Here is a 21625-nt window from a genome sequence, read left to right as displayed (position 1 = left end):
TGGAATAGTATGTTTGATTAATGTAAGTGTTAAGAGCATGCAAGTCTATCATTGTTTTTATGAAAAATGTGTTTGTACATCTTTTCTGTTGAAGCTTTTTTTTTTTTTTTTGCAGTGTCAACATTCATTGCACATCTGTAATTTTCAATGTAGCACTCCCTAAAGCTTCTGCTATTCATAAACCAAAAAAGCCCCTCATTTTGACTTCATTTTTGTTTCAGAGATAAGTTATTCTGTTGCCCTTTCTTTTGACCATTTTAATTCTTTGGAAACAGCACACATACTCCTACTAGGCTTATTTCTCTTCAAACACTTCCAAAACCATATATGACTTCTTAATTCAAAAGGCATCGCTAATGGAAACATTGAGATCAGCAGAAAAGAACATTAGCTAATGAGTTCTGGAAACAAAAGGGTGGCAGAAAGAACAAGCTCATCAGAAGCTTATTTTCTATGACCAGCCACACCATCTTTAACAAAAAATACATGTATTTTCCCAGCCAAAGTATTTTTAATTAAAAAAAAAAAAACAAATGCTAATAGAATTGCAAAGCACATAGTGACTCAATTAAAGTAACTCTGTCTGATATAAAATATGTATAGGATGTGAAGCTTAATTTGATACACACCTAAAACTCTAAAAGCCTCCAAATTTTTTTATATATAGGAAACATGTTTTGTTTACAAGTTCTGTGAATGGTTTATCTATGTACAAGTATGTGGTGTGTATGCATAATTTGAAAAGATTATTGTTCTTCAGTCTTTTCTCTAAATAGAATGTAAGCAAAGGGCTTTTGTTGGTTCCTTGCATTATGCGTACATTCATATATATTGTTTTTTGCTTTCATAATTTTAATATTTTCAAGCTTTTTTTTTTTTTTTTTTCTAAAATGCACTCATGTGAGGAGCTACATCTTGGAACAATACCTGAATTTCAACTGTCACCCTTTTGGCTGTTTCTCATCTTCTGTGAGATGTATTAGAGCCATTTGTTAATAGGAAACACAATGAGTTAAATTACTGGAGTCTGCCTGACTTCAAGCTTCAAGATAAACAGATTTCTGTGAGAAAAGATGTTTTATGTCATGTCAACATTAGTTCCATGATTCATTAACACTCTTTAGACAATGTAATTTTGCTTCAGTCCTAGTTTTTTTATGTTCTTATTAAACTAAATGTTTTTTTTAAACTCAATTTCAATTATTTCACCATCATTTTCTTGGGACCTTCTGCAGACTCATTTTTAAGTTGTGATACATTTGTTAGGTTCCTGCCTCATGATTTGCGGTCTCCTAAAAGTATATTTGGAAATGCAATCAAGCTGTTGCTTGACAAGAGTTATCCATGTACTGTAACTGCATGAAAAAAGTGAAATACCTTACCCAATAAAGAGAAACATTTATTGCACATTTACTTTGGGAGAAGAGTACATACACAAAGAGGCAGTGCCAAAGAGCACAAATATTGTAACTGCAAATTTTTGCTTACCTTTCAGTAATGTTTTTGCATTTCTATACCTAGGATTTCTAATGCATTTCTTGAGGTCATAGCCAGTATTTATACTTCCTCTCAGGTATTGGTGAGATACTAAAAAAGACAGGAAAATTGTACAACAACGAATCCACAGGTTGCATTTTTGCTTCAGATTGCATAAAGGTGCAGGTCTCAGGCTACCATTTGGTAATTGCAGTCATCAAAAGGACTGCCTGAAAACTTCATTGAATCTACCTGAAACCTGAATTCAAATTAAGGATTTGGAGAAAGAGCAAGATCCTAAGACTAAGGGTCAGCCTTTGTCAGTATTCACTGAGAGGACATAGCCACTAAACTGTCAAATTATTTCGTTGCTAAGGTCGCCAAATCTGCCTATGGATTGATGGATTTACATTTTTTAAGCCAAAACCACCGGGATATGTAAAAACTTTGGTATCATTGATGTATCAGTTTGTGAAACTAATTTAACAGTACTTGAAGTATCGGAAACCAGAATTTAATCTGCAGGACTAGGAAAACCAGATAAAATATCAAGAAGGCAGGAACATTGTATTGAGGAGCTTTGCTCCATGGTCACCTTTAGGTGCTCCCAGGTATTCGCAGTTTTGTCTGCAGTTCTTGGCGGCAATGAGATTCCAGACTATGGATACCTATGTGTAATTGGTTTTCTTTCAGACTGCCAGACCTGTGTTCGAAAAGAAAAGAGGATACAAACAGTGATTTCAGCCATTTAAATTGTTGTGGAAACTGAATTGATATTTAGTAGACTGAAAGAAAGACTTGACTTCGCTTAGGAGGGCATCTCTGGACATCGACTTGTACAGCCCCTCTTGCTCAAATTTGTTGCCCAGGATTGTGGCCAGACAGGTTTTGAATACCTCCAAGGAGGGAGATTTCACCACCTCTTTGGGCACCCTGTACAAGTGCTCGGTCACCCTCACAGTAAAAAAATGTTTCCTGATGTTCAGGAGGAAACTCCTGTGTTTCCATTTGTGCCCATTGCCTCTGGTCTCATCATTGGGCACCACTGGAAAGAGCCTGACTCCATCTGCTTTACACTCTCCCTTCAAATATTTGTACATATCGATGAGATCGCCCTAAGCCTTCTCTACTTCAGGCTGAGCAGTCCCAGCTCTCTCAGCCTTTCCTCCTATGAGAGGTGATCCAGGCTCTTTGTGGCCCTTCATTGGACTCTCTCTAGCATGGTCATGTCTCTCTTGTACTGAGGAGCCCAAAAGTGAACACAGTACTGTTGTTTTGACCTCACCACTGCTGAGTAGAGGGGAAGGATCACCCCATGAGACCTGCTGTTGACACTCCTAATGCAGGCAGGATACCATTAACTTTCTTTTCCACAAGAGCATATTTCTGGCTGATGTTCAACCTGGTGTCCACCAGGGCCTCTAGGACCTTTTCTGCAAAGCTGCTTTCCGGCTGGTTACCCCTAGCGTGTATGTACTGGTCCATGGGGGCTGTTCCTCCTCAGGTGTGGGACTTTGCACTTCTACTTGATGAACTTAATGAGGTTCTGTGGGCCTGTTTTTCCAGCCTATCAAAGTCCCCCTGGATGGGACACAACCCTCTGGTGTATCAACTACTCCTTCCTGTTTTGTGTTATCAGCAAATTTGTTGAGGGTATACTCTTTACCATCATCAAGATCACTTATGAAGTTATATTGTTGCCTCAAAATATACCCAAGGTCAGCATCAAACAGGAGAACTAAGATTGTATCTCAAAGATCAGACTGCAAGAATTTTTTTTTGAGACTGTAAATATGGGAGTCTTAATCCTTCTTTACGAGTTTTCATGTTTTATTGTTTTGTCCTAGTATAACTATTTAGAGAAAGGATTTTGTGGATGAGGTGGGGAGAGAAGAGGGTGATTCAATTCACTTTTAACGGGAAATTGATACAGTTAAACTAGCAACCATGAATTTGTACCTAAGCAAGTGGGACTGAAGAATAGGGTGCAGTGGCCAATATCAGAGAGGTTCAGACTTAAGTGCTAAGGTAGATCAAGGCTGGTCATTCTACTGCTTGGAGAATATGATGCAAAGAGGCAAATTTAATTTGTGTTACTATTAAAAAATTGAATAAAATTCTTTTTATTTTATTTACATACAGTTACTTTGTATTGTCACTGTTAAGATCTGAAGGATTATTGAATCAAACCAGTAACACTACTTTTTTTTTACTGGTAAATGTATTATATTTAAAAAGGTATTTTTAATTAGAAGAACATAATAGAATGATTTATAAAGAAAGTTTAAAGTTTAAATACTGTCTCATGTCCACTATTTTAACTTATATCACAACAGCTTCAAAATTGCAGAAAAAAATTTGCAATTTCTGAATGAAATGAAAATGGACTGTCTGTTACAGGAGCTTGAATAATATATACTGAGAATCATAATTTCTCTATTAATATTTTCATTGTGCAGTACATTTTTATCATCCATGTTTATAATGACCCTCTCACTTGAATGCATTTCAGATTCCTGAAAAGTGCTAACTGGCTTAGATATATATGAAGACAAGTAAAGCTGGCATAAAATGAACTCTTGCTCATAAAATAGTAATATTTATTAACACCTCTAATTCCTGGCAAACATTTTTTTTCCTCCTTCAGAACAAAAATTATTTTAATCTGTATTTCAAATATTTTGTGTGATGAAGCTTGCAATTTCAGCAGGTTCTTAAAATATTGATAACGATGTTTAATGTGCTATCTAAATTCTGAGTGTATTCAAGATGGTCATCTTTATTAGTTTGAACCTGCTGATGAAAAATATGAGAAATAGCAAAGAGTCCTCTTTTTCCTACAATTCCTTCCAAGATGAATTTCACATCTACCCTTATGCCAAGTAAAAAAGATATTTTGCAGTTCTGTAATTGGTAATGCAAAGAAATGAAAATTTAGATGAAGGCAGTTTTTACTTCTCTGTGCTCAGAGACTGTTAAAAATCCGAGTCAAACATGACATCTATTCCCATTCTCAATCTTAGCACAATCCTTTTGCAAGGCTACAATAAGCAGAGATTATATAGCTCTCTAGAAAGTGTCTTAATTTTTTTTCTTAATGATTTAATAACATGTCTCAGTACAGCTGCTTGGTACAGTATCACTGAGCCTTAAAGTCTTTTTTGATTTTTTTTTTTCAACTGTTTTTAATGTGTGTTTATAAGGACGTAGCTGATGGATTGATCATGAAGCATAGTTTACATGATTCTGATTGTCCAGTGTTATGGAAACTGTTTAGTTACTTCATGCCAGACTAAGTATGCAAAGTAGAATCTTCAACTGTAAAGCAATAAATCAAGTTTCAGAATCAGAGCCATGAGCTAAAGCTTAGAACCACCTCCTAGTCTCTTGCATGATTATGTTTGCAATATAAAAATATAAGCATTTCTTTTTATGTTGATATTTGGAAGAAAGTAAGCTTTTTTTGTTTGGTTGTTTTTTCTTTTGTTTTTGTTTGTTTTTGTCTTTGTTATTTTAGCCATGTCCTTCAGGATCCCGTGATTTTCGAGAAAAACAATGTGCGGATTTTGACAATATGCCTTTCCGGGGAAAGTATTATAATTGGAAGCCCTACACTGGAGGTAATGGTTAGTTTTGCAAAACTGTTATTGTATGTGAAGTCTTCAAAATTATAAATGTGTTATATAGAGAGTAATGTTTGTAAATATAATGTTTTGATTAAAATGTAATGAGCTAAGCTTGCTAAGCTTGTACTTTTGTCAATTGCTGAAAATGTTTTAGGAGAGCCATCTCTATTCTGGTAGAGTTTTGTATTACTGTGAAGGTGGATGAGCATTGCTGTAGGGACTCCACTTTAAAAATACAGAGCCCTTCTCCACCTGCAGCTGCAGTGGAAGTAGAGATTACATAGGTGATCTCTAAGTGCCTTTCATACTGCAGTGATGATTTCAGTATAGAAAAATCTCACAATGTTAATGTTTTCCTTTGTTAATGTCAGAATATTAGCAAAAGGAGAAAGACGTAAAAGCATTTATAAAAGTCTTTAAAGACTACTTCAATAACTGAATAATAGATAATTGCACTGTAAAACAAAACGATATTTTGCAGCAGGGAAGACGGCTGTAATTACTTTTTGAGACTGTTTAATCAAGTTTAGTTATGTATCTGTTGTTCGAAGTTCGAAGGTTGCCCCTTTATCATTAGTTTGGTGGTTTTTTTTTTTCCTGTTCTAAACCCTGAGGGAGTAAGTCCATGTTTTTGCTTGTGTTTTTGTATTTCATTGACTTGAATGGTTTTACTCTTAGTTTTTTATATTAAAAGCCTAAAAAGGATCATTGTGAGCATGTGCTCTGAGCTGTAGTGTAATTCAATAGGACTAAATTCCTCACTGAAATAATCTGATAGTGGTTTTGAAATTTACCCTGATATACTTCTAGCTCTACGTTATTTTGTTATTCTTGTTTTTCAAATGGTGAAGTGGTATCCTTATTGTTTTAAATTGTTCAATAATCATTAGGATTGTATTAACATAATGGAATCGTTATGGAGCGAGCCAACCTTGCCATACCTTACTTTGCGAAATAATCTTTTTTGCAAGAAAGAAGAGTCAAGTAGAGAAATCAATAAAGGGAAGTTAAATAAAGTGTATACATTATATGTGTCAGGTATGAGATAAGATTATAAATTTTGGATCTGTTTATGCATATATATTTTTAACTAATTGTAAACTTTTCAAGACTTATGCTGGGTTTTTTTTCATTTGTTTCTGTTATCCAGGTGGGGTTAAACCGTGTGCTTTAAACTGCTTGGCTGAAGGTTATAATTTTTACACTGAACGTGCTCCTGCAGTAATAGATGGGACTCAGTGCAATGCTGATTCACTGGATATCTGTATCAATGGAGAATGCAAGGTTACAAATGTTTTATAAGTGCTTATAGATTACATTCTTGTGTCTGCTGCCTCCTATATTTAATTACAGTACTTGGTTTTTTACTTCTATGAAACAGGAGTTTTGACAGGTCAAGTTGTTGCTGAAAAAGTAAGATTGAGACTAAAATATAGAATAGATATTTGCATAAATTAGACAAATAATTTGAATTTCAGTAGCTTCTCACAGACATTTGTAGAATCCTTCATTTTGCCTTCTTTTTCTTGCTTTATGTTTTCTGTTGAATTGGTGGAAAGAGCAGTAGCACATCACTCTGGCTGAAAGGCAGAAAATGTGAATGTATAAATATGATTTTCTCTAATTAGTTCATCCTGTTTCAAATAATTCTGCTGTTAATATAATTGAAACAAAAAATTGTCATTATTGCTCTGTAGTTCTAGGAAAATATGTATGAAGATGCAAGTGTTTGTCATTTACTAAAAATCGGATTGTTTTTAAAGTTTCCTGTAGAACTGCATTCCATGAATTTGAATAGAGTTGGAGGTCTGTGCCACATTTTTGGTTATATACACCTCACTGCTTCACTTAAGTCTAGAAATCTCAACAGTTCTGGTGACTCTAAAAATTATTTGATTTCACTGAAACCACTAACATAACTAAAGCTTAACCTGATGCCTAATTATTTGCTAAATGAAGGGCTGAAGATGTATGTTTATTGAATAACATAATGAGAACAAAAGCATTTGCCATGTATTAGTAAGATAACAAAAAAAAAATGCTCAAGAAATAACCTATGGAATTCTAGTGTACTTTATACAGAAGATTGTAGTAGTTCTGAAAAATATTTTCAAACTAAGAATCAGACTAAATCTCAAGTGGAGAAGAGCCATGTAATAAAGTTGAGCCTCGGTCTTTTTGGTCAATCAGAAAGTCAAAGTGTAAATGTTTAGAATAATATTATTTTGTCAATTATTTTATGTATGTTAACTTATGACCTATGTATTACCTGTTTGTAAGATGGTAGATAATAGTGCTAGACAGTAAACATAGTTATGTAGCTACATCCTTTTTTGTATAAATCCTGGAAAAGATTGGCAAGCTGCAGCATTCATTCTGTTTACATCCTACTCTTTCATTCTCTTTTTTACAAGGATCCAGCTGCCTCTGTTTTCATTATCTTTGTAATGGGTTGAATCAATAAGTTATGGGCAATCAATAATTGTTCACTGTACTTATATTTCTCAAGTAGATAATCAGAAATGTAATGTACTTTTTATGATCAATTATAGGCAACTCTTTTCTCCAAAGGCTTTTGAATCCTATCTAATACAGCATGTAATTCAGCCTTTCACTAAATTTCGTTCTGTATTCATTCTTACAGTGAAGCCATTTACACTTTACATTCGAACTTACAAAAACAATTGCGAGTTTTGCCTGGAGGATGTGGAAATATGGTCTATGAAGCTGAAAATTGTTTTGGGAACAATAGTACTATCTATGTTGCGTAAATGTTTAAGTAACACGTGGCAAAGGTTTACCTTAACAAAGCAATAGATAGAACACAGTTAGCTGCTGTAGTATCAAATAAAACCATCAGTAATTGTTTATTGATAACTTTAGTAACTATATTGTTTGTAGACCACTGTGACATCCCTTCCTGAAAGTCACAGCAGAAATACAAAGTACTTATTAATCAAGATTTGGTAACAACACAAGATGTGCATTGTTCTCCTTTCAAAATTTCTTGATTTGGTAAGGGAAAGCCCACTTAATGGTAACAACTATCAAAAAAGGAGTAGATAAAAAGAAGAACTGAATATTTCAGACTTGAGAGAAACACTTCAAAAAAACTATGTAGATAGTGATGCAATAAACCATAATCCTGTTAAAATATTTGTTCCTATCTGTTCTCAGCATGTAGGTTGTGACAATATTTTGGGGTCTGATGCTAAGGAAGATAGATGCCGTGTTTGTGGGGGAGATGGGAGTACATGTGAAGCCATTGAAGGTTTCTTCAATGATTCATTGCCCAGAGGAGGTATGCACATATATGTCCATTCTATTGCGCAATACATTTAGATGACTGGTTAGCAAATAACAGTGCCGCATTGATTTCCAGCATGGCATCATAGCTGATCATTCACTTTGACTCCTTTTGCCTCATTGTTTATATTTTCCATATTAGTTTGGATTTATGTCAAATACAACAAGTTTCATTACTGAACACTTGGTGTTTAATGCACTTTATGAGTAATGCTGTGTATGATTTTAATGTGTATGGTATAATCTGATATTTAGTCATACATGAAATTTTAGAATAGAAAGAATCCAGAAATGTCTCTTTAAGTTCATCTTTTTAAGAGCTCAGAGACTGTGTATGGGCAATTCAGTTGAATCTGAGCTCAAAAAAGACAATATTATCAGTTTTGGGCTCCCAAATACAGGAAAAGGATTGTTGCATTGGATCAGTGAGGGACCACAGAGATGATTGGCGTCTGGAGCTTGCACCTCCATGAGGAAAGGTTGAGAGAACTGGGCTTATTTAGCCTGAAGAAGAGGAGATTTGTGGGAACCTAGATGGTATCGGCCTTCCAATATCTATGAGGAGTTTATGGAGAAGTTAGAGCCAGGCTTTTCACAGTGATGTGTACATGGTGGGAGAAGAGGCAATGGCTATAAATGGACAGGTGCTGAGTGAATGGAAGGAAAGCTTTTTCCCCAGGAAGACAATCCAGCAGTGGATCACATTGCCCAGAATGGTGTTACAGTTCCATCTTCAGAGTTTTTGATGACCCAGCAAGATAAAATGCTGAGTAACTGGGTCTGGTCTCCTAGCTGGCCCTGCTCATTGCAGGAAGTTGGACTAAATTACTCTCCAAGGTCCACTCTAACCTGAATTATCTGGTGATTCTATGGTCATTTTAATGTTAATTACTTGTGATACACTGTTTGAAAGACTTTGTTAGCACTTAAAAAAAGGAATTCCTGAGTACATGGTAAGTTCTTGCTCTTGCTTTCAAATTTTTGTATGAAATTTAAAGAGTTTTTCTTTATATTGCATGAAAGAAAATGTTCAACTACATTTGAAACCTATATCTCATATTAATTTTTTGGTAGTAAATAATTTAGTAATGATTCATTTCATGACTAATATTGATTAATGTAAACAACAACAAATAAAATTTACCTTCGTCCTGTAGGCTATATGGAAGTGGTTCAAATTCCAAGAGGTTCTGTGCATATTGAAATAAGAGAAGTGGCAATGTCAAAGAACTATATTGGTAAGAACATAGTTTAAATAGCAGACTGTTTTTAAGTTAATGTTGTGATTTTAAGTTACATTTTCTGGTTTGGCCAAACCATACATGCTGTAGAAGCAGCAGAGGAAATAATTAGTGGTTAATATTAGGTTGTGATCAGACAGTTACAGTAGTTGGTTAGGATGTATTCTCTCCAATGGAGCTAATGAAATGCATTGCTATGGTTATGGTGTTAGGCTTGAGCTGAAGTGGATGCGGAACTCTCAAATGATCTACTGTCCCACTCTGAGGTAACGTCTTCCATCTGGGAAGTCTCTGATCTTGGGGGATTATAAACTTTCTAAACCACAATTTTATTATTGGAATGATTATTCATCCACAGCCATAGTTACTAAGTTACTTAAATGCTAACAATACTGTCTCCATATCTTCAGGCAATTTAATGTATTAATTACTCAGTATTTCTGTGTTGCTATGTTGCTAGATGCTGTCCCTGTTTTATAGATAAGGCAAATGAGGTGCAGAAAAACTAGGTGCTTAACTGAGCTCATTCAGGAAGCCTGTTGTAAAGCACAGAATTAACTTAAAATTCCCATATTATTCCTTTATTTAAAGACAGCTAAATTTGCTTTCTGTTTTTTGTTTTGATTTGTTTTGCTTTTATTACTGATATGTACAAATCTGGCTTTGTTGAACTCAAGACATGCATTTCTGAAAGTCTCTGTACCCTGATTTGTATATAGGTCAGCTCAAAGTAGTGCAGAAACACCCATTTCCTAGTAAAAAATAGATGTGAGAGCTGATTAATCGTACAACAAATTTAACAGATTAGCACAACCAAAAGCTATAACCTGTTTAGGCTGAACAGCAGCTGATGAGGCTATTTTGTCAGTATGTACTCCATGTAGTCAGTATATATGTATGTATATATAATACTAACATGTTGGAAAGGATTGATGCTTGTGTGAGTTAGAAGGGCAATTATCCTCCTACATACATTTAGTCCTAAATTGATTCTATTGATAATAATTATACCTGTTGTTGTTGGATGCCTACTTTTCTTTCTTCCTGCCTCCACCCTTCTGTAATTCAAGTAGATAATGAGTCAGGAAAAGCATTTAGATTGGCACCATCTGTATAAAATGAATGAAAAATGTAATTTTCTTTCTTATATAAATAATACAGGCAACTTAATTGTTATTTAATCTGTCCACAGATCCAGAAATCTAAAGTGGTACATACACACTTTTTTTTTTATGTGCTTGTCACAATTTCAAGGGGTTTCCTCAGTTTCAGGCTCTCCCTTCACAGCCTTACTTCATGTCACAGAAGCCCTGACTACACAAATGGGGGATTCTTCTCCACTAGTTTTGTTGTGTTTCCAACTTTCAAAGGTGCCACTATAGCCTAATGAAAGATAATCTTACTAAGTCACAGAGACCATTTAATTTTGCAATGGGATGTTTTATTTTGTAAGTGTGGACCAGATCCTGGTTTAGTATCACCTATTTCTGGGAAAAGGAAGGCTTCTAATTTGTCTGCTCCCTTAAAAGAACTATACAAGAGCAATGGTAGTTAAAAATCCCTGTATTATGTTAAAATAAATACCTCAAGGATGTTTTATGGATATTTCTTTAGTGGCAGTGTCCACTTCACAGCTCCTTCCCTGTCTTTATGGAGTTGCTTCTGTTCCAGGACAACTGCTTGTGTGGCCACATCATGAACCAGATTAGAGAACTGACTCAGCTGAAAATAACCATTTGCACTTATTATTATATTTTATGTGTAGTGCTGCCAAATATGTGATCACAGTCTAAGAAATCAATTTTTCCTTTTGGATACACACACAAAAAAAAGAAAAAAACAACTCTGTTCTTCTGTAGCTGTCATGTTGACTTCTTTGTTAATTTCAGTTAGCAGGCTTTAAATTAACTTGCAATAAACATCTCATGGTTCCATAGAAACTAAGATCCAATTCTTTTGCAAGCCATGACCTCAAGTTTAGGCTGCAGGTAGACAGCTGGCAATTCAGTTAGCCCAGTCAATGCCTGTCCTCTCTTCCCATCTCTGGCTAATAATAATTCAGCATTTTAAACTGATCTGTCCAAAAAATAACACAGCAACAACAAAATACCTATTTCCAGAGCTGCTGAAAAGGTGTGTATTTAGTAATGCTGTTATCTTCCCTTAAATGTCTTGATCTGGGGTGATGTCTTCCCTTATATTCCCCTTATGCAACAGGGTGTTGTGTGCTAATATTCTATGGGCTTCCTCCATTCTGATGTTCTCACAAAGGACTCAATTAGGACATTAACTTGTTCATTCTGTCTCATATGCTAATAGCATTATGCCACTGCATCACCATTGTCATGTAATTATATTATTGGAATCCTATTCACAATGGTGTGGCCTTCACCTATGCGTGACAACTGACATTAGGTAAATCTGTTTACAGAATGCAAATATACTTTTCTTTGGAAGTCAGAGAGGTGAAAAAGGAACTTCTTTGCTTCTGGGTATTCATTGGTTTAAGTGTTAATAACATACATATAACTGATACCATATAATTTCAGAATTATTAAGTATGGAAAAATAGGATGTTGACTTGTGTTCATTTATATATCTCACTGTTGTTTGTATGCCTCAAATAATATAATTAAATAATTCACTTTGTATTTGCTCTTAGTAGATATTAGACATGCTGACAAGAAAATGTTTGGGATTGAGTGGCACAGTAAGAGAGACTTTAATATGTCCTAGTACTTTTGGGAGACTCTGTGGCCTTTTAATTAAGCTAGATTTTGTAAAAGCAGGTTGGATAGAAATTTTGGCCATGTGGAAACAGGACCACTAATAAAACAAAATGCTGGTGTTCAGCTGTAACAGTTATTTCATATACCCATGTAAAATAGTGAAGTACCGTTCCTTTCTGTGGTACATTACTGATTGCAATTTGTCTTGTTCTCCTATATTAACTTTTTTCACTATCTCCTCCTTGTACTACAAAACCTATACAGACAATAAGAAATCTGATTACTTTGAGACTTCCAGATAAGTGAATGTGTCAGCACTAGTTTCTTCACCCAAAGCACATGACTGTTTCCAAAGTAAACCCAGGGAAGTCAGTGGAATAAAATTCATGCTATGGAAAGACAGTACTTTTCAGACCTTATGTTACTGATGGAAATGGTTACTAATCCCTGCTGAATATGGCTGTCACCAACAGAAAAATACTGCCTCCCCAGCTATCTCCTATTCATATAAATGCTCTCTGATCTGTTTTAAAAAATTTGAGCATCAAGACATTTTCCCTAACTATTTAAGATAAACCATCTGTTCACACAGATGTAGTTGAGAAAAAAGCTTGACTGTAAGTTGTTTTATTCCCTATGATTGTGATGTTTGTTCCCTTCCTAGTAATGTCAGTTATTTGTCTCAACAGAACATGACATGGCTGTTTGATCATATATTTCCAACCATAACTTTGCCTTTAAGAACATGTTTTATTTAAAGTAAATATGAATACTGACTAACTTGATAATCTTCACCTTAAGCCAAGAAGTCAATATCTAATTAACAGAACAGTCACCTTAAGATACAAAGTTATTTTCACATTTAGAAACTTAATTTAATATTATTAATAAAATATCATATATAGATCCCTGAACAGTATGTGCTTGTCCAGCCTAATTGATTGGTTAGCTAAATAATTAATGTTTTGTCTGCAGTATTTTTGTGGTTTAAGGCTGAAAATTAGGGATAATACAACGTTTTATAATATTTAAGTATCTAGTATTTGGGTTTGTAGTAGAAATGTCTTAGACTTACACTTTAAGAAGAGAAAAAGAACCAGTGGACAAAGACAACAAAGCACCAGCTGATTGGGACCATACGTCAGATTCAAATTTCCTTCTCTTTTTTACCTCTGCACATTATCTGAGTTACATATCCCATACCTGCACTTATTAATCCAAAGACTAGATTGATAATTGATTACACATTTGAGACCTGCATATACCTTACATAGCATACATTGCACATGTTTGGAAATTGAAGGTGCATGAGGCATTCTGTTTTGTTCCATATAGCACCTGTATCTTTAAATCTGCATAGTATACCTGCACATTGGTGGTTATTGCAGGGACAATATTGTCAAACTGCATGAGAGATATTTTGACCAAGACTGAAGAAGAGGTTTTATATTGCTTGAAAAAATAGTGATGTTGAGCTAAGCTCACATAGTTCTAACAGATTAGTAGATTAATTTGAAATGGCTTCTCCATTATAAATGCTGCTTCCAATTTTTAGGTGGCTTGTATTTTTTTTTAAGCTTTAAAATCTGAAGAGGATGACTACTATATTAATGGTGCCTGGACTATTGACTGGCCAAGAAAGTTTGATGTTGCTGGAACAGCTTTCCATTACAAGAGGCCAACAGATGAACCAGAGTCATTGGAAGCGCTGGGCCCTACTTCAGAAAATCTCATAGTCATGGTAAAGTTATAATTAACATGTTTCTGATATTTGAAATATCTATTTGTGTTATGAGAAAAGACAAGACAGTGAATAAAATGTTTTCTCAAACAGCATACAACTTACGTAGCTGGGACTTGGCATTTGTGTTTTAATGCAGCTTTCCTACCTTTCAAAACTGACTGGCAAACATTGTGATGAAAAAAGTTGATGAAAGAAGTCAGAAAAGCCCCAGGAAATCTCACAGAAAACTCCCCTTCTCTGTCAAGTGTGTTTCAGAAAATGGTAGCAAACATTGTGAATGGGGCATATAGTGTGTCTCTGCATAATGCTGATAGATTGAAGTGTTGAGATATAGCATGACAGTTCTTGGCAGCTGTGTAGATGTCAGTGGTTTTAAGCCTGGTCTGAGTGTGAACCACATTCACAGCACAAAAAGTATCATGATTTGACCCGTGTTAAAGTGTGTTACTGTGACACACATTGCTCTGAACAGATTCTACAAAGTATATGAATGTAACAGAAGATGTGACCAGAGTCCTTATACCCTGTCTCTGATAGCAGGCCATAGTAAGCCCACTGTTTTGCTACTGTGTTGAATATAAGAACAAGGTGATACTTGCCCAGTATATTCTTTTAGCTTCTAGATTTGCAGTTCAGGGATTCTTGAGCCACATGGGATATTTTTATATATGGAATGCTTGTTGCCTGGTTATTCACATTTTAAGTAGCATTTTCAAACACCCGAATCCTCATTTTCCTGCTGTAGCTGTGGATAAGTTGGAGAGTCCATTCGCTCAGTGCCACTGACTTCCTTACTGAAAGTTCTCTACTCTTTTGTCCAGTGCAGACAGGCAAATATGCCCCTGCAAAATATCACGGAAGGTAGAAGGGGGTGAGAAGAAGCTCAGAGACATGTCAGATTACTGCCTCTAATATGAAATATATTATTAGCAACAGAAAGAATGTGAGGGTAGACAAAAACTCATGGCGATTGTTGCAATTCTGTATCACCTGCAGGGACATGGCTGCAGTGACAGTTTTGATATTCCTTTAAAAGAATCACTCATGATTCCACCAAGTTGTGCTGTTGGCTATTGCATTAGGGGAAAACAATTATTTCAACAACAGTCTGTTACTGTTAGTATTATCACTATTATTGTAGTCAATAGAAGTGCAGACAAGGGCAGAGCTAGGTTCATAACTACTGTTAATAGCTCCTCTCAAGATTTCAGTGGAGAATGCTGCATGTTTGCACAGTGATGTCCTTAAACAACTTTTGACTTCACATAATTATCCAGCTATCAAATTAATTTCCATTAAGAGAGTAATTTTATGAAAAATGGCTTTTTAGAACAATAAAATAAATATTTAATAGAATTATGAAGTTATGTTAAGGGGGGTGAAGACAAAAAGACAAAATTTGCCTTAGACAATAACACTTTTGTATATGTTTTAAAAGTTCAGATTCTTTTGGGAATACCTGAATGATCTACTATGGCTTTATTACTTTTTTCCTTTTGCCGAGGACATAACACATACCTAGATTAAATGTCACTGTAGTTGCCCTCTGCTTGCCTGTTTTAATGGTATAACCAGTTGTTTTCAACTACAGATTCTGCTACAGGAACAAAATTTGGGTATAAGATATAAATTCAATGTTCCCATCTCTCGCACTGGCAGTGGAGACAATGAAGTTGGCTTTGCATGGAATCATCTGCCTTGGTCAGAATGTTCTGCCACTTGTGCTGGAGGTAAGATACCAGGCAGTCAAGCTCCAGGGTAAACTGAATTGCAAGATACAGTTTACTACATTATTACCTAGGTAACTAATTGAAAACATTTCTTTCAGATGTGCTTCAAACCTTAATTTAGTGAAAGAACATTTATCACAACAGATTTTGTTGTTTTCAAGTACGTCTAATATGTTTGAGTGTTTTTGTTAAATAGAGGGTATCAACATGGTGTGTCTGTCTGCTGATGCTTCTTCTGAGATCCTCTTGAAGCTGGCATATTTCCTTTTCGTAGGAACTTTCTTGATAAAGGACATCAGAAGTTTTAAGTAAGGAAATTTAAAACCGTAAGGCAAATAACACAACTGTAAATAAAGGGATTTATCTATCTTTATGTGTCTGTAGGTGTGCTTCACATGATTCTAGTCTGCCCTCCTATCCTCTGGCCACCAAAGTTTAGGATGCATACTGGCAGTTCCTCTGTAGCAGATGATAATGACTACCCAGCTCATAGCAGTATCTGAGAATTGTTGCCCTTTGGCAACAGTGGGGGATTTGTGGGTTGTCCCATGTGATTCATCATGGGTGCCTTTTGCCCACAATTTACTATATTCCTAATCCTCCCTCTAGTGGCCACCAATGCAATTCTTTACCTCTGGCTGGGAGAGCAGGACAGTTGGCTTCCTTCAAAGCCAACATCATTGCTGCTGCAAGGACTGGTGAGTAGAAGTGCTGTATGAACAGTATCTTTCTTCTCTCTGGAGATGGAATGCATCTTCTCCCCAGCATACCTTGTTTTCAGAAGACACGGAAGAGTGCTTGAAATCCACCTTAGAATTTCAGTTTTCTATTACACTGTGCACTCTTCGTAGAAAGAAGAAGACACCATCTTTTTTTAAAGAAACTTTGGATCAAATATTTGTCTCTTCCCCCCCCCCCCCCCCCCGGCTACTGGAGGTATCAAAGGTATCAATGTTTAGAACCTTCTTGACTCTTCTTTCTGCTGGAACCTGCTGTGTCTGTTTGCTGTTTAAATACAGCTATTTGCTTAGCCATATGTAATACACAAAGGACAGCACAAATTATCTTCTGTGCAGCTAAATAGGGCAAGTCTTGAAACAAAATAGAGGAAAGTGCCAACTTTCTCCAATATTTTTATTATTCATTTGTTGGATTCCTGAGTGACAAGATTGCTTTTTAAACTACTATTTTAGTAATGATGAGTCTGGTAGGAAAAGGAAGATTTTAAAGATGTATAAAGAGAGGAAGTGCCTAGCTCATAGCAACAGATTATACCAAGAACTTTAAGAGTACTGCCCAATCCTATTTTTATGATGACAATGAGTTAATTATCTTTTTGAAGTCATGGGAAAATTCCCACTGATTTAGATAAATGTAAGATTTTAGCCCTAGATCTTCTGTCATACAGATCATTGTCATTTCACAGATTTGACAATATGCAATGGAAAAAGTAATTGGCTCTGAAGGAGTAGGCACTTGTCTAGGATAAAACATTTAACTTAATTGATTAACTTCTAAGGGAAGATTTGTGACTCCCTGAAAACTACATACTTCTGTTCATTTGAAACCTTGTTTTGGGAAATATTTTCTTCAGTAACTTATGGTGGTTAAACCAGGCACTTTCCTTTCTTTCAACTTAATATGAGAATATACTATGGTCACTAATTTTCACTGAGCTGCATGCTCAAGGAATTTTGTTGTCACTATAGTTCAAGTTAAAAACTGTATCTACTTTTTCCATATGGGTACCTGCTATTCCTCCACATTTTATGAAACACCTTTCACCATGTGCCAAAAGAAGACACAATTCTAAAAAGGAGCTGAGTCAGGGAAAAAGGGAGACAAAAGTTGTAGAGACAGAGACTGTAGCTGGAAAATTTGGTTATTATAAATATGCATTGTTGAGAGAACTTGGAAATTAAACCACTACATGGCTTTGTTTCCTATAGGATTCATTATGAAGTCTGTTATTGAAGTTTTGCTTACTTGAACTCTGTCTTTAGAAGAGGCATTTTGCTCTACATCTAAGGATAACAAAATATAAAACAGTTAATTTCTCAATGAAAGTCAAAAAAGAACAATAAGCATGTGAGAAATACTAGTGTGGAAATTACTTTTTTATTTATGAGGTATAAAATAATTATATAGTGACTCTGGGACAGACTGTGAACAGGTTAAAGCCATCAGCATTTTCCCGCCTCTTACTGTAGTTGGTGTGTCCCACCTGTAGTGCAAGAACTGATCAAGGTTTGGTCATACGGTAACTCATCTTGATCCATGAAAGCTCCAGATGATGTAGAGCCAGATATATTTTTATATCAAAGCATAGGGTTTATGTCAGAGCTGTAAGCAAATCTAAAAATTCTAATTAACATATTTAACATCTGAATTTTAATGTCATGCCTTTTTGTCTAGGTTTATGTTACACTTAAAAAGCTGTTCTTAAAAGAACATAAAATATGCACCTCCCTTCTAGCATGTCTTAGTTTTGCAGAGTAGGAAGAGCATGGCAAATGGAATAGTAGTAAGTAGGACAGCTCAGTACAGTGCCAGAGCTCCCTTGTGTGACTCCCGTGTGGTGCTGAGCAGCTAAAAGCACATGTTGCAGTCTTACTTGCTAATTACCAATTCATCATTATATGGGTACCTTTCTGGAATGTCTGACCTCTGAAGCATGCAATGAATTTCATTGTTGCATGGAGTGTGTGTAGAGCAAAGTATTCTGAAAACTCAGCCAGGCACCTGAAATTAATGGACTCTTTCTACAGTAGACATTATACCTCTTCTCCCCTTGTATTTTTATAGAGTGATCTAAGAGAGAAATTAAAGTCTGTGAAACCAACACTTACATGTTTAGATTGCCTCTAAAAACCAGAAGGAAGTTAGTCTTTCATGAGAGATTGTCAGATGTGTATTTAGTAGAGTGATTCATGTTAATGGGGAAAATAACAAAATATTCCGTAGTTTCTGTGCCATGGAGCATCATGTTACATATAGTGAACCAAGCAGAAATCAAGTCACAAAGTCTGAGATTTATTTTGGTATTTTCTTAAGTTTTTCTAAAAATAAGTTATTCAGATTTACCAGGTAGTTAAAAAGGCTTGCCTGGTAACAGACAACCCTTTTGTCTTCCTGGATTCATGTACTCGTATGTAGGATGAGAATATAATTTTGTTTATTTTTAATATCTCTTCGTGTCTGTTCTTAGGCATGGAAATCTAGAATTGCAGCTTTTCTTTTTGCACACTAGAACCAGTATTTTTTATATTTAAAAACTTTTCTTTAAAATGCAAATTTATAATATCTGAGCTAGTTCTTCCTCTATGGGAACATTATGTACAACTGAAGTATGTGTATTCTCCGTACTGATTCCCTTTTTTTCCCTGAAAGTCCACTATTCTACTCTGAGTCAAGTGTTTTCAGAAGGAAATTTTGTTACTATCTCATATAGGTCTTTATAGCTGATGGACAAGACTCGGACAAGACAATAAAACAATGCTGGAGAATACCAAAATGCACAGCGCAAATTCATCTATACAGAGAAGTGTGGGAAAGTAGGGAACACAGGGAATTCAGAAGGATGAACAGTTCACTGAAATTCAGAAAAAATGACAAAACCAGAAGATTTTCTAAAAGAACCTGATTACTTTGTAATTTAATGAGAAAGTCTGAGGGAAAACTACAATACATAGAAATGGGAAATAAAACAATAACATGAGGCCTGGAAATAGAATAAAGTGATAAAATAGGAAAGGATTATATCACTCGCATATCATAGAATTGCAGTTTATTTACTCTTGTGCCTGTCCTTTCTTTTATGTTTTCTTGTAGCTTTCCAAGGGTAAGTGTATGACTTTGTCCAGATCCAGTATTCTTAGCAAGAAAGGGAACAGTTAGTGATGATTTTTTTTTAAATCCAACAAAGGAAAAAAAGAAAAAAAATCCTTCTGTGTCATTTTACTTTTGTATACGCTTAAAAATAAACTTCAATAAGTGCATACCCCCCTTTTAAAATTTCTTCCATGCTTAATAAATTCTAGCAGTAAATGGCAACAAATGACATCATTTGTTATCTGAAATTTACCAGGTATTCCAAGCATTGGTCTTGATGTCATTCATTCTATTAGAGTTCATCTCCAGATGAGTTAAATGTCTTAGATATTAACATTTGTGGTTTGGTTTGGTTTGGTTTGGTTGTTTGGGGTTTTTTTGTTGTTGTTGTTGTTTTTTTTTTTTTCTGAAATAGTCAGTATAGTATTATAAGTGAACTTGCTGCCCAGTTTTCTTTGCTGCTCATCACTCTTGTAGAGTGGTGCCTACTGTGTTTTTCTTTCATGCCCTCAGATGAATTATGGAACTGTCTTTAGACAAATAAAACATACTTGTCCTCATCAAGGCAAAAGTTTGGCTCTGTGATGAACATCTTGTGATCTGATGAGTGAGCTCAGAAAGTATGTCTGGGTTAACCAGCATGCACTAGTTTTAGTGATGCAGGTTTCACTATGTATTGGTACTGGCATCTTTGTAATTAATTGTTGCAATCACAAACCACAATTTTTGTTTTACTTTTAAAAATAGAGATAGCATTTACATGCCTGCAATTTTAATTTAAGAATAAAATATGCTCCATGTAATTTAAAAATTGGCTGCTGAAAGTCATGCAGACTATTTGTTAGTTGAAATCTGCAAAACATCCCAGGTCTCTGGAGATTATGGTAACTAAACCACTGGAGTTTTGTTTTCTCTTAGAATTGCATTGACCAGTCATGAGGACATTTTATGCCTTCTATTATAAACTATAAATCTGTAGATTTGAAAGCAGAATGTTTCTGTCTAACTGCTTGTAATTATTCCCGCAAGAGTTTAAATGAACTTGATTAGCTGTGCTTTTTAGGTTATTTTAAGAGAGACCATATACTCAGGGAAGAGTTGATAATTTAAAAGTATTTTTTCAAGGCCCACAGGGCTTAACCAAGATGTACCTGTCATTTGAGTAAAAAAGTACATTTTTCCATTTCTTTTTCTTGTCTTAAAGTTAGAAGCTGAATTTTGTTTCTGAGATTTTGTTTTAAATAGCACTGTAATTAGACAGCCATGATGCAAAGTTTATGTGTTGTGTGGAAAGATGCTGCAGAACATTTTAAAACTGGATTAATACATCTCCTGACATGGATTAAAGATTCTTCACTGTGTGAGTGAGAAGTGGTGAATATCTTACGGGTGATATGCTACTTGACCAGTGTTCAATAAATAACACGTCTGACTTAAATTCTTTTGAAAATGAGGCAGTGATACCTTGTGTTCATAGTACTTCAGAATACTTTCCTAGTACATAGATCCTCAGAAATTAGTTTACTGAGGCTGCCAATTTTTAGTGAAAGCCTAGAAGGAAATGTGTCTGAAGCCAGCAGAAAATCTAGTGAAAACATAACATTAATATCAATGCTATCACATAATTATATTTGTGAGAATGGTATGCATCATTAAAATGCTAAATTCTGAAGTATTTATAAATTATTATTTTAAAGCAATTATATTTGAGGGAAATATCATTATGAAGGCAACATGCAACTTATTTTATCTGCCACAAAAAGAATTCAGGCAGCTTGTGATATAAAGGATGAGTGATTATTCATCAGTTGGAGATGAACACAAATTGTATGCCAGCTAGCTGTGCCATGTTACTAGTATTGCTGTTTGCCTAGACCCTTTAAATACTATTTCTAATCATGTTCAAGTTTAAGTAGAAATTTGCAAAAGAAATACTCCTGCT

The 21625-nt window shown here is 35.1% G+C and overlaps 1 protein-coding gene across 1 annotated transcript in view; it reads left to right on the top strand.

Annotated features, from left to right (window-relative positions):
• Window positions 1-21625, top strand: part of ADAMTS6 (ADAM metallopeptidase with thrombospondin type 1 motif 6) — a gene marked incomplete at its 5' end in the record, with an annotated part of 141756 nt that overhangs the window by 96579 nt on the left and 23552 nt on the right. The window contains 6 exons of the mRNA XM_080362255.1: window positions 4994-5096; window positions 6253-6386; window positions 8280-8403; window positions 9566-9646; window positions 13956-14119; window positions 15714-15852. Of these exons, the coding sequence (XP_080218381.1) occupies window positions 4994-5096; window positions 6253-6386; window positions 8280-8403; window positions 9566-9646; window positions 13956-14119; window positions 15714-15852 (745 nt within the window). The remainder of the gene's footprint in view (window positions 1-4993; window positions 5097-6252; window positions 6387-8279; window positions 8404-9565; window positions 9647-13955; window positions 14120-15713; window positions 15853-21625) is intronic.

The sequence above is a fragment of the Nesoenas mayeri genome (genome assembly GCF_963082525.1).
Source record: "Nesoenas mayeri genome assembly, chromosome: Z".
Taxonomy (NCBI): Eukaryota; Metazoa; Chordata; class Aves; order Columbiformes; family Columbidae; genus Nesoenas; species Nesoenas mayeri.
The sequence above is the reverse complement of the archived record's forward strand: the minus strand, read 5'-3'. Positions and strand labels throughout refer to the sequence as shown.